At 41.2% G+C, this 16,822-nt stretch overlaps 1 protein-coding gene across 1 annotated transcript; it reads left to right on the top strand.

Annotated features, from left to right (window-relative positions):
* The first annotated feature begins 3,263 nt into the window (after positions 1-3,263).
* anapc5 (anaphase promoting complex subunit 5) lies at positions 3,264-13,349 on the top strand. The gene is made up of 16 exons (XM_055886651.1): positions 3,264-3,833; positions 3,922-4,001; positions 4,108-4,217; positions 4,357-4,603; positions 5,093-5,261; positions 5,400-5,590; positions 5,700-5,781; positions 5,934-6,026; positions 9,961-10,142; positions 10,382-10,517; positions 10,720-10,794; positions 10,984-11,105; positions 12,051-12,158; positions 12,250-12,397; positions 12,618-12,780; positions 12,916-13,349. Exons 1-16 carry the CDS (start codon positions 3,633-3,635, stop codon positions 13,125-13,127), a joined length of 2,319 nt encoding a protein of 772 aa, XP_055742626.1. The 5' UTR covers positions 3,264-3,632; the 3' UTR covers positions 13,128-13,349.
* Positions 13,350-16,822: the final 3,473 nt, after the last annotated feature.

The raw sequence follows: 16,822 nt of genomic DNA, 5'->3' as shown, positions 1-16,822 counted from the left end.
AAAAATAATGACATACTGTCACGTTCCTGACCTATTTATGTTAGTTGTTATGTGTGTTAGTTGGTCAGGACGTGAGGTTGGGTGGGCATTCTATGTTTTCTGTTTCTGTGTTGGTTTTGGGTTGCCTGGTATGGCTCTTAATTAGAGGCAGGTGTTTGGCGTTCCTCTAATTAGGAGTCATATTTAGGTAGGCGTTGTCACAGTGTTCGTTGTGGGTGATTGTCTTCCGTGTTTGTGTTATGTTTGCACCATACGGAACTGTATACGGTTTGTTCGGTTTATGTAGTCTGTTTCCTATTCGTGCGTTCTTCGTGTCTATGTAAGTTCTCATGTTTAGGTCAGTCTACGTCGTTTGTTATTTTGTATCATTTCAAGTGTAGTTCGTGTTCGTTTTTCGTCTTGTCATTAAATTCATTATGTATTCACAACCTGCTGCGCCTTGGCTCCCTCAATACACCTCCTCTTCTTATGAAGAGAGAGAGGACCGCCGTTACACATACATACCCCAACATAAATAATTTATTTGGATTCAATTGATTTTAATTGAATGTTTTTCTTAGAGGCCCTGAATGTTGATTTGTAGGGCCTGTGCACCCACCTGGGAAATAATATGGGAAATAGTGGATGAAAGCAGATCATTCTTGTAGTATGTTCTTGAACAGAATGACAATCAGGGATGTCATTGCAGCTGTTTTTAAAAAGACACTAATATAATGCATTACCAATGGATTTGGGGGCCCTCTGCTGACTACAGTTCACCTAAAACGACATAATGTTTATATCGAGAGTAGGCTACATACAAAGAGGGAAGTTGTCCATTTTCATTTTTATTGGTTACTCAATTTATGGCTCTTCATATCAAGAATGGGAATTTTCAATGTATTTCAGCACTTGGCATGGAATTAGAATTATGTCAACTGGCTGATGATACCACCATATTTTTGAGAAACAGGAATGAGGTCTCCAAAGCAGTTTCTTGTATTGAACAGTTTTCCCTTGGTATCATTTTTGGAAATGAATATAAGTCAGTCTTATTTCCACTCAAGGACTGTGTTTTACAGGAAGTATATGGTATCCCAATTAATAGACATTGACTCAAGTAAAAGTGAAAGTCATCCAGTAAAATACTACTTGAGTAAAAGTCTAAAAGTATTTGGTTTTAAATATACTTAAGTATTTTTTTTTTATGGATAGCCAGGGGCACACTCCAACACTCAGACATCATTTATAAATAATGCATGTGTGTTTTGTTAGTCCGCCAGATCAGAGGCAGCAGGGATGACCGTGGATGTTCTCTTGATAAGTGTGTGAATTGGATCGTTTTCCTGTTCTGCTAAGCATTCAAAATGTAACACGTACTTTTGGGTGTCAGGGGAAATGTATTGAATGTAGTGTAGTAAAAGTTTTCAAAAATATAAATAGTAAATTACAGATACCCATAAAAACTACTTAAGTTATAGTTAAAAAATATTTGTACTTAAGTACTTTACACTAATGACTACATTCCTAAAGGTGTCTTTACTTTTACTAAAGTATGACAATTGGGTACTTTTTCCACCACTGAAATGTAGTAATAAACAGAATAGGAATATTGTTTGTGATCCTGCATTTCCCTCAGTAAGATTTTTTTGGTTGAATATCTATGGTGATATACTGTAAGAGGAAATGCATGGACGATTCCTGAAAATATTGTATCAGTAACAAGGTAAAAGACGTTCATTTAAAAAGAATTTATCCCGTGAAATGTTTTGGAAAGATTGAAACGGAATATTGATTATATTTCTGAATTCTATAGAATGGAGGAGACCATTTTTCACTTGTTTTTTCCCCCTGTGTTTATAGTAGGACATGTTGTACAATTGAATGGTTTTGATATAATGATTTATTTCAGAAAATATTATTTTGATAAGGATGTAGTATATTTAATTCAACAGCTAATAATAACAAGTAAATGTCAGATCATAAAATGCAAATGGTCTGATTTAAAACCTAACTTTTTTTACTTTATAAATTAATTTTAACAATATGCAGTGGTGGAAAAAGTACCCAATTCATACTTGAGTAAAAGTAAAGATACCTTCATAAAAAATTACTCAAGTAAAAGTGAAAGTCAACCAGTAAAATACTACTTGAGTAAAAGTGTAAAAGTATTTGGTTTTAAAGCTACTTAATAAGTATCAAAAGTAAATGTAATTGCTAAAATATACTTAAGTATCAAAAGTAAAAGTATATATCATTTCAAATTCCTTATATTACACAAACCAGACTGCACGGTTTTCATGTTTTGAAATTGATGGATAGCCAGTGGCACACTCAAACACTCACACATCATTTACAAACCAAGCATTTGTGTTTGGGTGAGTCCGCCAGATCAGAGGCAGTAGGGATGACCAGGCATGTTCTCTTGATAAGTGCGTGAATTTGAAAAATGTTCTGTCTTGCTAAGCATTCAAAATGTAACAAGTACTTTTGGGTGTCAGGGAAAATGTAAGAAGTAAAAAGTACATAATTTTATTTAGGAATGTAGTGAAGTAAAAGTTGTCCAAAATATAAATAGTAAAGTATAGATACCCCCAAAAACGACTTAAGTAGTACATTAACGTATTTTTACTTAAGTATTTTACAACACTTACAATATGGCACTACTTTATTTAAAAAACTAAAAGGCAATTAAAACCTCTAGTATTATTGATGAACATGATTTGTTTGTAGGATTCCTGGCAATGTAAAAGGTTTGTATGTATGCTTTTTTGTGTGTGACTATTCCTCTTTTGGTTGTTGATGTTTGTTGTTTGTTAATAAAAATACAAATATATGTCAAGAGGTGAGTTCTGTGTATTTCAGTTGGTAGACCATGGTGCTTGCAATGTCAGGGTTGTGGGTTCGAGTCTCATGGGATACCAGTACGACTAAGTATGAAAATGTATGCTCTCACTACTGTGAGTCGCTCTGGTTAAGAGCGTCTGCTAAGTAAAATGTACGTCTAAATTGTGTGAGGTATGTTTAAAATGAGATATGTACAATTAGGATATAAAAATGGTGTCCTGGATTAAGTAGGTCTGACCTACATGAAGGGAACTGATGGTACTATGGAAAACCTAACATTTTATGGAGAAGACGATATCCATCATATTAAAATAATGTATTCGAAAATACATTTGTGTGAGTTTTTTATTGTGCTGATGGGACCAATCGATGACTCTGCAATCCACTCTATGTTGTGACATTTAGGGGCGTGGCCATGTAGGAACGTCATTAAATAGGGACAGAGGAGGGCAGTTTGAAGCAAAAGCGACGGGGTGGTAAACCATGTTCTAAAATTTATGCAGTTTGTTGCCAAAATACTACTGGCAATATTTCTTTATGTGGCAGACTTGAAATAACATTAGTCAGCCTGGCTACAAAATTGCTCACAAAAATATAAGATAGTTAGCTACTCAAGGAGTTAGATAGCAAGCTAGCGTGTTTAGCTAGCAAGGAATATCAGCTTAGCTAACGTTAGCTAGCTCGGTAACATGGTTTGCGAATTGTTGCATGTTTTTCTTGATTATTTGACTTCACACAACGCTGTTGAAATGTAGCTTTATAATATTTAGAAAGCTAGCTAGCGAGTTAACTTTCCAATTCAAACAATGGCGAGCGTACATGAAAGTTTGTATTTCAACCCAATGATGACCAATGGGGTGGTCCATGCCAATGTGTTTGGCATCAAAGATTGGGTGACTCCGTATAAAATCTCTGTGCTGGCCTTGCTGTACGAGATGACCACGTCAAAACCAATTGCTCTTCAGGAAAGAAGGCGCTTGAACAAACTCATCCTGCCTCTACAACAGGTTGGAATAGCTATTGATCACCTTACAACTTCTACTTTCCACTGTCAATTGCTTGCTTTTCTTTATCAAAGGTTTGTCTGTCTATCAGGGTCCAGACTTGACTCTTGACCAATTCCTGAAGACTGTGGAAGAATGTTGCCCTCAAACAGCATATGCTGTGAAACTCCGGTATGGATGCGTCCTTGACCCAATTGCTGTGGCCTAGGCCTATGTCTAGTGTAGAAGGTCAGTGATGCATGTTTGCTCTTTCATCACACACATTTTCTCTTACCAGGTTACATGAAATGGCTGATGGAGAGCTGAAGGACATGGAATATTTCTTTGCCACCCTCCCCACTCCTTTCAGTGCTATTGATTCTGAGGCGTATAAGACCAGTGTTGTTGGTGAGTAATAGTAAGCATTATTTGATTCAGAAGTCAAAAGATTGGATCAACGGAGCATCGTGTTTAGTTAGTCGTGCTATATGAATTTATTGCACAGATTTTAGGTTTTATCATCATGACCATGTCTTTGTTTTCTCAGGCCTGTTCATGAGACACATGCTCCTGGCCTACAACAAGCTGTCCTTCAGCCAGGTGTACAAACTGTACAAATCCCTGCAGCAGTACTACCACAGTCACTACGCCCAGCCAGGTGATGTCCAGGTGGGGCTGCCTGCCCTGGCTGCAGACGACTCTGACATGGACCTCACCAGCACAGAGGACAACGTAGGGGAGAGGATGGAGAAGGAGGAGCTGGATACTGCACCGCTGCATGAGTCTGAGCTAAGGTTTGTATAATTCACTTGTATAAGTAAAATAAGGTGGTAGTAGAGGGAATAGTGTGTAAGTATTGGAAGATGGGCAGGGACTCTGCTTTTCTAGCTTCAGGGGGAAGCTGGTTCCTCCATTGGGGTGCCAGGAAGAGAAGCGCTTTGACTGGGCTAGTGGGAGCTGACCCCCATATAGGTTGAACAGCCAAGAGACCTGAGGTTGTAGAGCGGAGTACTCGGTTTGGGGTGTAGGGTTTGAGTATAGTCTGAAGGTAGGAAGGGGCAGTTCCCCTTGCTGCTCTGTAGGCAAGCACCATGGTCTTGTAGTGGATACAAGCTTCGACTGGAAGCCAGTGGAGTGTGCGGAGGAGCAGGGTGACATGGGAGATCTTGGGAAGGTTGAACACCAGGCATGACATGTAGTAATCATTCTCATCAGTGTGATGGTCATCAGTTTATCCTTTGCATATTGTTATTTTTCCTTATTTGCTACTTTTCTTTCAATAGAAATGAGGATGCCCCAAGCAAAGGCCCACTCTCGCAGAAGCAAGCAGAGTACTTTCTTGCTAGACAAGCGTACCTTCTAAAGAATGACGAGAACAAAGCCCTGAAGCCATCTGCCCTGCAGGACGAGCTGAACAACATGCTCAAGTTCAACCCTGACTTTGCTGAGGCGGTGAGGTTCTACTATCAGTTAATATTATGGAATCAAACAAACCTGACAGGAAATGTGTGTGGAGCATAAAGAAAGTGAGCGTTTGAGTGATTTTTGGTCAACCTGATTGTGTTTGAGGCAGCTGTTTTGTGTCTGCAGCATTACCTGAGCTACCTGAACAGCATGCGAGTCCAGGACATCTTCATCTCCACCCACAGTCTGTTACATTACTTTGACCGCCTCATCCTGTCGGGGAGCGAGGGAAAGAGCAACGGGGACGAAGGCTATGGGAGAAGTCTCCGCTACGCTGCCCTCAACCTGGCAGCACTGCATTGTCGCTTTGGACACTAGTGAGTAGTAGTGGGCATAAATATGGAAAGTCTGTGTCAATATCAGTTGCAATTTATCTATGCAATATTGATTCTTGTCAAATGAAATCAACTCAAACTCTTAAATCAGTCAACAGGCTGACCTGGCTCTACAGGAAGCTATCCGCATTGCCCAGGAGTCCAACGATCACGTGTGCCTGCAGCATTGCCTGGTAGGAGCTTTTACTTTCGTGTTCTATGCTCAACATAGTATTTACACAATATGGCTAGTCAAGGTTGGTCCGTGTCTATACCTTGTACCACTTTCTCAGCACCAATACGTTATCTGTGTAATCATCTATTAATGTATTTGTATCTCTTTCAGAGTTGGCTTTATACCCTTGAACAGATGAAAGGATCTGACAGTTCTGTGCTAACTGAGGACTCAGTGAAAATGGCTGCCCACTTCTGTCTACCGGTAAGAATAGCATGAGCGTGCAGACTGGCGCACTCCAGGTTCTCGTACGGTTATATGCAATAGATTCAGATAATAGGCAGAATCTACGGCATACCCAAAGCTGATTTGTGAAGGTGCTGGAGGCGAAACGTAAATGTCTATGCACACTTCCAGCCAGAAGCTAATTTATTTAAATTATAGCATAGCTTTTGGTCAGTCGACCTTCATCAGAGCATATCTCCACAGACAATAGTGGGACATAAGGGCACACAGCGAGCCAGAAGTAATTGCAGACACCTGTGGGTACTCAAAACACCTAAAGTACCCACAACGGCCACAAGTTGTCATAATATCAGATAGAAATACAGGATAGAACAGACAATGTTAGATGTATTTCTATTAGAACAAAAACATACACAGGGAATGTGGTGTTAGCATAAGGAACCCATACTCTCAGAGAGCAATAAAGCTGAAAAACGTCATAAGAAAAGGAAAATGTATAATACTATGTAAGTATTCAGACCCCTTGACTTTTCCCACATTTTGTTATGTTACAGGCTTATTCTAAAATGGATCAATCTACACACATTACCCCATAACGACAAGGCAAAACATGTTTAAATATATATTTTTTTAAATTAAAACACATTTATATATTTTTATATGGAAATATCACATTTACATAACTATTCAGACCCTTTATTACTCAGTACTTTGGCAGCGATTACAGCCTTGAGTCTTCTTGGGTATGACTCTACAAGCTTGGCACACCTGTATTTGAGAGTTTCTCCCATTCTTCTCAGCAGATCCTCTCAAGCTCTATCAGGGTGAGCGTTGCTTCACAGCTAAGGCCGGGCTCTGGCTGGGTCACTCAAGGACATTCAGAGACTTGTCCCGAAGCCACTCCTGCGTTGTCTTGGCTGTGTGCTTAGGGTCGTTTTCCTGTTGGAAGGTGAACCTTCACCCCAGTCTGAGGTCTTGAGCTCTATGGAGCAGGTTTTCATCAAGGATCTCTCTGTACTTTGCTCCGTTTCTCTTTCCCTCAATTGTGACTAGTCTCCCAGTCCCTGCCATTGAAAAATATCCCCACAGCATGATGCTGCCATCCATGCTTCACCGTAGGAGTGGTGCCAGGTTTCCTCCAGATGTGACGCTTGGCATTCAGGCCAAAGAGTTCAATCTTGGTTTCATCAGACCAGAGAATCTTGTTTCTCATGGTCAGAGTCCTTTAGTTGCCTTTTGGCAAACTCCAAGTGGGCTGTCATGTGTCTTTTACTGAGTGGCGGCTTCCGTCTGGCCACTCTACCATAAAGGCCTGATTGGTGGAGTGCTACAGAGAGGGTTGTCTTTCTGGAAGTTTCTCCCATCTCCACAGAGGAACTCTGGAGCTCTGTCAGTGACCATCGGGTTCTTGGTCACCTCCCTGACCAAGGCCCTTCTCCCCCGATTGGTCAGTTTGGCCGGGCGGCCAGTTCTAGGAAGAGTCTTGGTGGTTCCAAACTTCAGTGACCTTCAGTGCTGCAGAAATGTTTTTGTACTTTCCTCCAGATCTGTGCCTCGACACAATCCTGTCCTTCAACCTCATGGTTTGGTTTTTGCTCTGACATGCACCAACAACTGTGGGACCTTATATAGACAGATCAAGGATGATCAATGGAAACAGGAGCTCAATTTTGAGTCTCATAGCAAAGTGTCTGAATACTTATGTAAATAAGGTATTTAAAAATATATATTTTTATAATTTAGTAAACATTTCTAACCTTTTTTCGCCTTGTCGTTGTGGGGTATTGTGTGTAGATTGTAATTTAGTACATTTTTGATTCAGGATGTAAAGGGAAGTTGTCTGATTACTTTCCGAATGCACTATACATATGTAGAACCAGAAGAAATCTAGAAAACAAGTAGATACAATTTACGGTAACTTGTTGGTTAAGTATTGGGCCACGAGCCATCTTGAATACAGCACACCCTAATACCAGTGAAGGGGGTGTGTGAAGCTAGGATGACAATAATAATTGCAACATGACACTCCTATCAAAATCCTCATTGTGTCATAACGGCTACAGGGTGCCTAAAGTATGAATCCAGAGGAGTTCTCTCTAGCATAGTTAACGGTCATTATCTCCTCCTCTTGGTGACACACCTCTACAATTCCAGGGCATTGAGAAGACCCACTGAGCACTGGATAAAGTGAAAAGCAACAGGGTCATTTTCATCCTTGCGTCTTATAGAATTATTTTTGTTCACTTATTCTATGTTTCAAGCTTCTGGATGTCTTGCCCATGTACATGGTATCACAAACAGTGTAGGATATAAATCACATGTTTTGTGTTGCGTATGATCGCCCCTTTAACACTACATATTTTTCCAGACCTAGGGTGTTGAAACAGTTCTTTTTTTGGTGTTGCACTGAGCATTTCCACAGAGGTAATTTCCTTCTCTCAGGGGAGTAAGGAGGGTTTGTTTAGAACCTGTGTAGAGGCTGGCTTGGACTAGTCTACTGTGAAGATTGGGGCCTCGTTTGTAGATGAAAAAGATGTGGCTGGGTTTTTGATCGCCGTTTTTAATCATAAAGGCTTTGGGTGGGAATTTACACTGAACAAAAAAATAAACACAACTTGTGAAGTGTTGGTCCCATGTTTCATGAGCTGAAATATAAAACGGATAGGAAAACGCTGCTCAGGTGATTTAAAAAAATATGTATATATTTATAATGTTTCGACCCTTAGGTCTTCATCAGACGGTGTTAGACATAATCACCTAGGAGCATGAGCAGCAGTGTTTTTCCTTTTTATTTTCCAAGAGTTTGTCTACAACTCCAGCACCTGCAGAAGTACCTGGATGTGTGTTCTTCAGCTTTTGTACTGAAATAGAAAACCCCAGAAATGTTCCATACGCACAAAAAATGTATTTCTCAGATTCTGTGCACAAATTTGTGTACTTCCCTGTTAGTGAGCATCCCTTAGCCTATATAATTCATCCACCTGACAAGTGTGGCATATCAATAAGCTGATTAAACAGCATGGTCATTACACAGGTGCACCTTGTGTTGGGGACAATAAAGGCCACTTTAAAATGTGCAGTTTTGTCACACAACACAATGCCACAGATGTGTCAAGTTTTGCAGGAGCGTGCCATTTGCATGCTGACTGCAGGAATGTCCACTTGAGCTGTTGCCAGATAATTGAATGTTCACTTCTCTACCATAAGCTGCATCCAACGTAGTTTGAGAATTTGGCAGTATGTCCAACCGGCCTCACAACCGCAGACCACATGTAACCACGTCAGCACAGGACCTCCACATCTGGCTTCATCTGGGGGGGGGGGTTCTGTCTCAAGTCCTTTTGTGGGGAAAAATGGACCACTCATGGCTGCACCCCTGGACCACTCATGGCTGGACCACCATGGACCACTCATGGCTGCACCCCTGCCCAGTCATGTGAAATCCATAGATTAGGGCCTAATGAATTTATTTCAATTGACTGATTTCCTTACATGAACTCTAACTCAGTAATATCTTTGAAATTGTTGCATTTACATTTTTGTTCAGTATAGTTGTGCTTGAACTAGAGAAGCTGTGCACAGATTAATTCATTAGGTGGTGACATTTCTCCTTCACGGTCCTGTAATATCCCAGTGCATCTGGGGTTTTTTCATGAGAGATATTTGTGTAGACCCTCTCGATCAAATGTAGCCAATATGATGTCAGGGAGATTAGACTGTTCTGATATTTTATTATTCACATCTGTAGAATCTTTGACAAATGCTGGGAGTTTTTCCACAATTAGGCTCAATGAAAGAATCAACAAAGTTGGAGAGTGGCTCTAGAAGAGTCAATACTGGCAACGATCGGTCTGCCCTTAGGTTTGAAACTGAGAGGTCAGGCTATGAGTTCAGAAGAGCCAGGTGTTTACTAAGCCTCACATTACCTTCACACTCTCTCTCCCCTTCTCAGTACCTGGTGTCTCTTGGCATTCAGTCCCTGGTCCAGCAGGGGGCGGTCCAGGGTAAGACAGCCCATGAGCTGATGGACGCTCTGAAGGACACAGACATCCTGCACTGGAAGCACAGCCTGTCAGAGCTCATAGACATCAGCCTGGCTCAGACAACGTCCATATGGAGGATGTATGGCAAGAGGTGGGTCTCCTTCATGCATCCTGATCCTCCCTGACAATCAGAATCCACACTGAACATAAACAATCCTAACCAGTAAGTTTATCTTTCAGTATGAAACCTGTTTTTTACTCGATTGGTAAGAAAAAAAGAGTGACTGTCAATTATTGATATCCAGTCTAGACTAATTTAATTAATCCAACACATTCACTGACTGCACGTCTCCAACATTCATGTCCTGTTGAACGTATGTGTTCTTCCAGCACCATGGCTCAGCAGCAGGCCCAGCTCCTCCTCAACATGAATAGCCTGGAGCAGGTTAACTTTGGGGTCCAGCAGAACAACACAGAGGCCTTTGCTGTGGCCCTCTGCCACCTGGCTGAGCTTCATGCTGAACAGGTACTGTAGTTGGTACACCTCATCCCACCTCTGTCTCTCCGGCTTCAGTCCCTCTGTCACGTCTCCCTCGGTGCTCATTTAGTCACTCAGGGCCGTTTCATAACCGTTGATGTGATCCAGATTAAAGCTCAGGAGATGTGCACTTGTGTAGGGTGTGAGTGAGGCCTGCACCAGTTACATGTTCCTGTCTCCCTCCATCCAGGGCCTGTATGGGGCTGTGTCTGAGGTCCTGAAGCATCTGAAGGAGCAGTTTCCACCTCACACCCAACATGCCAAGGTGAGCCATTCTGAACTCCTGCTCTTCTCTATCCATCAACTATAGACTTGGTCTCAATCCCCATGTGTATCACTTTCCTATTGCTGCGGTACACAGAAATGCCATTGTCTTCTTTTCAAAGGCGATGACACTGACATGGCTGGTATGAAGTGGGCTGTTCATTCTAATGTTTTGTGTTCGGTCACCCAGCTGTGGATGCTCTGTGACCTCAAGATCCAGTTTGACAGAGCTATGAATGATGGGAAATACCACTTGGCGGAGCCCCATGTCACAGCCATTGCTGCCTTGAATAAAACTGAGGGTCTTTATAGGTAAGGAAGGGTCATGACTCAGAACATAGAACACCTTTACACAGTCTTCCAGTGCTTTAGCTGTATGTATGTGGGGCGTTCCACTAATTCAGTGGCTTTTGAGGTGTGTAACTTGGTCCCCAAAAACGTTTTGATTTCACATAATTTGAACATTGTCATAAAGAGCACATTTTCAACTAGATGAAAAACACATTTTCCCATCTCGAGATACAAATAAATAAGACTATACGAAGTGGCAGATAAAGGAACAGGGTTGACTGTAACAGGGTTGATTTCATATTAAATCAGCCATAAATCCTCTTGTGACAGGCAGAATGAAAGCTTGTTGTGTACCTCAGGGAGGGGCAACTGAATGCAAGCTTCACAAAAAAAAATTACATTGCTAAAACGTTTCAAGCCTGTCTATCTATGGGTAACAGTGGTTGACATGTTATTCTCGACATGCTCAGTTTTACACCACAGAACACCAGAAAATTGAACCAGATCACCTGCTTTTTTACACTATGATTTAACTATTAATGTTACATTTTTCTTTTGAAACCAAATCTTTTAAAATGGAGTAGTTTCACCAGATTAAAATTTGAGTTCAATTAATGTAACAGGGTTGACCTTAAAACGAATGGCAGACGTAAATGAATCACTAATCACATTAAATAATCATCTTCAGAAATAACTTTGTCAAAGTAACAAAATAACCAGGGTTTTACAATGATGGGGAAACTAGGATACATTTTGGGTGTATGTGGGTTGAAATCTTCCTAGAAGTGACACGGTGTTGACGAAGGGACAGATTTATTGAAGGTGGTCTATATTGAAGGGCACCTCATTTCATAGAACAGGCTTTTAAAATGCAATATTGGTCCACAATTTCTACTTAAAATATTAAAGGGAAGCAAACCGCACTCTTTTCGTGGAACGACCCATGTGTATATCTGTCGTTAACAGGAAAGCTCAAGTACTGAAGGCCTTGAACCGGACCACTGAAGCATACAGTATCCTGCAGAGGCTGCAGCTGTACTGCGAGAAGACCAAGTACACAGAGATGATCATCAGGTAGACTAAATGAAACAACAGACTCCATATTTTGGGGGTAAGGGTTGTTTATCAGATATGTGTTTTAGACATATTTGTATGCCTTGTGCAGGGTGATGCTGGTCACAGCTGAGTTGCATTGGGAGTCGTCAGGTTTTGCCACAGCCCTTCCTCTCCTGCTACAGGCCCTGGCCCTGGCCAGACAGCACCACCTACAGGCCCTGGCCTCCGAGACCATCCTTCACCTGGCTTTCACTCAGGTCAGCACAACATGCAATATGTAACCCTGTTATGGCAAACACTACCGTATACTCTCGCAAACCCCTACACATACTAACACACACATCTTCAAACCCCTTAACTTAGACAGAACTGCATATTGTATGCAAAGTAAACTCCCACATTTAGGCACAACAAGGAAATTTATACTGGGTTATATTTAAAAAGTCCAATTTGTGTTCTTCTCCTTCCCTTGTCCAGTTGATGCTGGGGGTGCCGGAGCAGGCTCTGGGTGTCCTTCATGAGGCGATGGAGCCCATCCTGGCCCACGGAGCGGTCATGGATAAGGGCAGAGCTCTGCTGCTGGCAGCCCGCTGTCAGATGGCCATAGCTGGGACCCGGTCCAATGGCCAGAGGCATGCAGGTAGCACACATCCTCAACACAAACTTAATATCACTCACTACCTCACATGTACATGTTTGTGGATACAATCACTTTGTCATGTAAGTACACAGACAGGAGTCGTTCAGAGTCTTCCTCCCTGTTGTCTCCCTCCAGCTTTAGGCCTGGCTGTGCAATCGCTGGGAGAGGCTGCAGCCTACTTCTCCATGCTGGACTGTAAGGAGCGTCTCCGTGACGTCCACTACCTGCAGGCCCGGCTGCACCACACCCTGGGACAAACCCCCCAGCGCAACAAATGTGCCATGCTGTTCCGCCTCCTGGACCAGGAGCTGCAGGCGCCGGGGGCAGCTGTTGCCATGCGACTCTGAACAGTCATTACCACCCTGCCTTCTCCAACACAGACCAGAACATATACTGGTGTACTCTGTCATTGTCATGGACTTCGCATTCTATCCTATCTTTTGGTTCAAATTGCAAAATTGCTTGTGTGTTAAAGAGTAGAGAAACAACTGGTTTAGGGCACTCCAAATTTACATTGCAAACTTGTATCGTCTACAATATAAAGATCAGACTTCAAGTCTCTAATCTTTTCTAATGTTTGTTGTGCTTTTTTTGGCAAAATGGAGAACAAGAAAATCACAAATTTGTTCCACCTGAAAATGTTTGTCTGACTACCACTAGATGTCAAGCACAGCTGTTGGCGAGAGAGTGCATCCTGGTTGGGCCTCCCCACAATTTTAACGTTTATTTGCAGTATAAACAGTACCAACAAATGTAGGTGTTTCCATCAGGAAGTGATGGATAGCTGTGCAGGATCCAGAGACCTCGATATGGAAACCTAGATGCTGCCACACCACCTCTGAGTAGCACCCACATAGTATTTGAATTTCAGCATACATACTGTTATACAACAGTTTATCCTTTATTCAGGACCAGAGAGATCTGATTCATTAGAGGTAGTCATAGCCTCTGTTGTAGGATGTCGATAGAATAGATCTGGACTATAGAGGACTTGTCTTTGCATCTGCAATTATAACGTCTGTGACGGTATGGGCAGCTCTATTGAGGATCTCTTCATTTTTAAGTAGTACATTTTCTTCACGATAGGCTAATCCCTCCTGATGACCCGGTTGGACATGACTCCAACAGGAGGGATCAGCCAATGAATTTGGAAGTCTCACCCAGTTGACACATTAAAATGGTGGAAGTCCTCAATGACACTGCCTATGCTAATTTTGCCCTTTGGCCACTATCATTCTCTATGATATGTACTTGTATTTTATCATTTATCATCATGTTCTTCAAAGTCCCAGTGGTGGGATCCCATCATAGGTCAAAGATAAATATACAGAGATATCTAGCATAGAGGATCCACGTTCTCATCTATGCTTAGAGAATGAGGAATGCTTTAGTGTTTCTCAGCTGTCGGAGTTACCACGATATGATGAGTGAGAGTAATATCAAATCAGAGCCGGGCAGAAGATGAGTATTTTTTAGAGAGAGCAGTGAGATTTTTCTTCAACTGGAAGCATGCCAATGGAAAAAAGTGAACATTTTAGCAAAGGAAAAGATTTCCCAGAGATATGCGCACATCAATGTAATAGTCCTGAGATGATTTGAAATATCTTTGTGTGTGTGCCATAACATGACAATCTGTGAGAACTGAGCTGAACAATGACACTGCACATTGTTTTTGTTAGTCTGGTGTAGAATTATGCGACCTGTGAGTGATCATTTTTTTATTGGGTTAAGTTATTCAGCATCCTCAGTCAGTGCCAGTCATGAGTGCCATTACATTTACATTATCTCTTCATAATGGCATTGATCCAAGATCACGTCTTGTGAAATATTTGGATATGTTCAATATCCTGAATTGCCCTTTGGTTTGTATACAGAAGAAGCTTAGCCTAATAGCATTTAAAACATTACCTAACATTGGTATGAAAACACTGAAGTTTTATTACTGAAACAAAGCATTGACACGGTGATATAGCCCTGAGCCTTCAAATATTACATTCTGGGTATCTACGCATTTGAGGTACAAAGCAGAACCAATTTAGTTGAAAGCCAATGTAATATTTAACATTTGAGTGGGCTGGTTTTTGAGAATGTTCTGCATGTCCCTCTCACATGAAAAAAGCATTGTTATATTACTTGAGCCTTTTTTGGTTGACATCAACGGCTTACATTAGACAAAAAGAAAGTATGTTCCATTGCCCTATCAGTCTTAACTTTACCATGTTGGTTTGTTCCAGATGTTTATTGGTATGTTTGCACAAGAAGTACTCTAAGACTGTGTACGGGGTCTGAAATACGCTACATGTCACTTCGCTCTATAAACAAATACAGTAGATAATGGGCCTCCATGGAACAGGAGATGGCACAGAGACTGTCTGTGTAAATACACAGACTCACACTGCATAATTCACTCTGCTCTTGTGTGCGTGTGTTTATATATCTAGAGTGAGATGGAGAGGGTGAGCTGCAGCCGTGGGATGTCTTTTTATCAGACAACACTAGATGGGGCATGTGCCTAGTGACGCTAAATGTCCTCTGAACCAGTGGCCTGCCCTGTATGTGAGCACTGTGCATCAACACTGACACTATACTCTGTTCAGGCCTGTGCTGTCAAGAGGATCACATTAGTCGGGGGCATGGGATATGTTCTATTAGCACAGTTAGATGAGCTGCATCAAAGGATTGAAATACCCTTGCTTTGCTATTTTTGTATGTAATATACAACTTCATTAGCCATCATTTCCCATCTGCCCACAGGCTGAATTCTGTCTGAATGAATATGGATCTTCTTGCTCATACAGGGAAGCAGAGAGTAGAGAGTACGCAGATAGTGTCTCAGGCCACATTCAATAAAACCAACCAGGTTGTAGCCTAGACAACAGGATACTACCATAGATGGACTTTAGTTGGCAGTCACATCTCTGTGCACAGTAGAGTTGACCTACTCAGCAGCTACAGGTAACTGCCAAAATGAAGGAAACATCAACATAAAGTGTCTTAATAAAGGAGAAGAGCACACTTTGATAGAGAGGAAGTATTTAGCCTGAGTCGACTATGTAGCTTCCTATGCATCACTGGTCCATGGAAGCAATTGCTTCAGTGAATAATCCATTTGGAGGCTTATGTAAAAGCCCCAGCTGGCGCCAAATGCCACATCTTGCTAAATTTGTCAGAAGGAAGCTGCTGTGTATTTTGTTCTTCAGACTATTGAAGGAAGTCGAGCCCAATTTTTAGGTTGTAGGTGTAAAATTGTACTTCAGTCAGTTGTTTAGACATAATGTAGCTGTTATTAATCTATTGTGTACATTTGTCATCAGTTCTTAGGTTACAGGTATCGATGCAGAGAAATAAGCCTCTAAGAATATTGGGAACAGGCTGACTAATGTAAAATGTATATTATTTAAAAAATAATAATAACAAGCATGGCATGAGAACAATGCATATTTAAAAATATATATATGCAAATGTAAAATACACTATACATTCACTGTACTGCTATGGTCTTACTACATATTAAACATGAACAATTTATGTGTTTTTTTCAACATTCTGCATCACAAAAAATGTAAAAATACCATTTGAGTAGTTAAATGGCAGCCATATTTGAGCCCTTGTTAACAATTGGCCCCCATGGGCAACGGTCAGAGTTGAGATGAAATCGGAAAAACAGAAATCACAGTTTTCAGTTAACAGATCAGAATATGCTTCCTCATGAAAGGAAAAATGTAGCTACCTGTGACCAACATCTTCACAAGGCAGATAGTAGACCTGTAGCCTGGTTGCCAAATCTGTTTGTGATTTAGCCAACCTATAAAGCACCAACAGATATAGCAACCTGACAGGTTAAGACCTGAGGTTAAGGCCTGAGGTTAAAACATACAGACCATTTTTCCTTGATGGAGAGATAAAACAGTCATTTCTCTACATTTGATTTGTTCAATGGACAAACAAACTACTTTGACAACCTTCCATATTGGTGTTCATATTCTCCCCTAAAACATTGCTTTCCTTAAATCTCAGATAAATGGCTATTTTTCTGTCAAAC

The sequence above is a fragment of the Salvelinus fontinalis genome, chromosome 28 (genome assembly GCF_029448725.1).
Source record: "Salvelinus fontinalis isolate EN_2023a chromosome 28, ASM2944872v1, whole genome shotgun sequence".
NCBI lineage: Eukaryota > Metazoa > Chordata > Actinopteri > Salmoniformes > Salmonidae > Salvelinus > Salvelinus fontinalis.
Note: the sequence above shows the minus strand (reverse complement) of the source record. Positions and strands in the feature narration are given on the sequence as shown.

Bases quoted from the DNA above. Each gene is read 5' to 3' on its own strand.
- anapc5 (XM_055886651.1), top strand. From the start codon at position 3,633: ATGGCGAGCGTACATGAAAGTTTGTATTTCAACCCAATGATGACCAAT. The intron at 4,002-4,107 runs GTATGGATGCGT...TTCTCTTACCAG, and splicing joins GCATATGCTGTGAAACTCCG to GTTACATGAAATGGCTGATG. The intron at 10,143-10,381 runs GTGGGTCTCCTT...GTGTTCTTCCAG, and splicing joins TGGAGGATGTATGGCAAGAG to CACCATGGCTCAGCAGCAGG.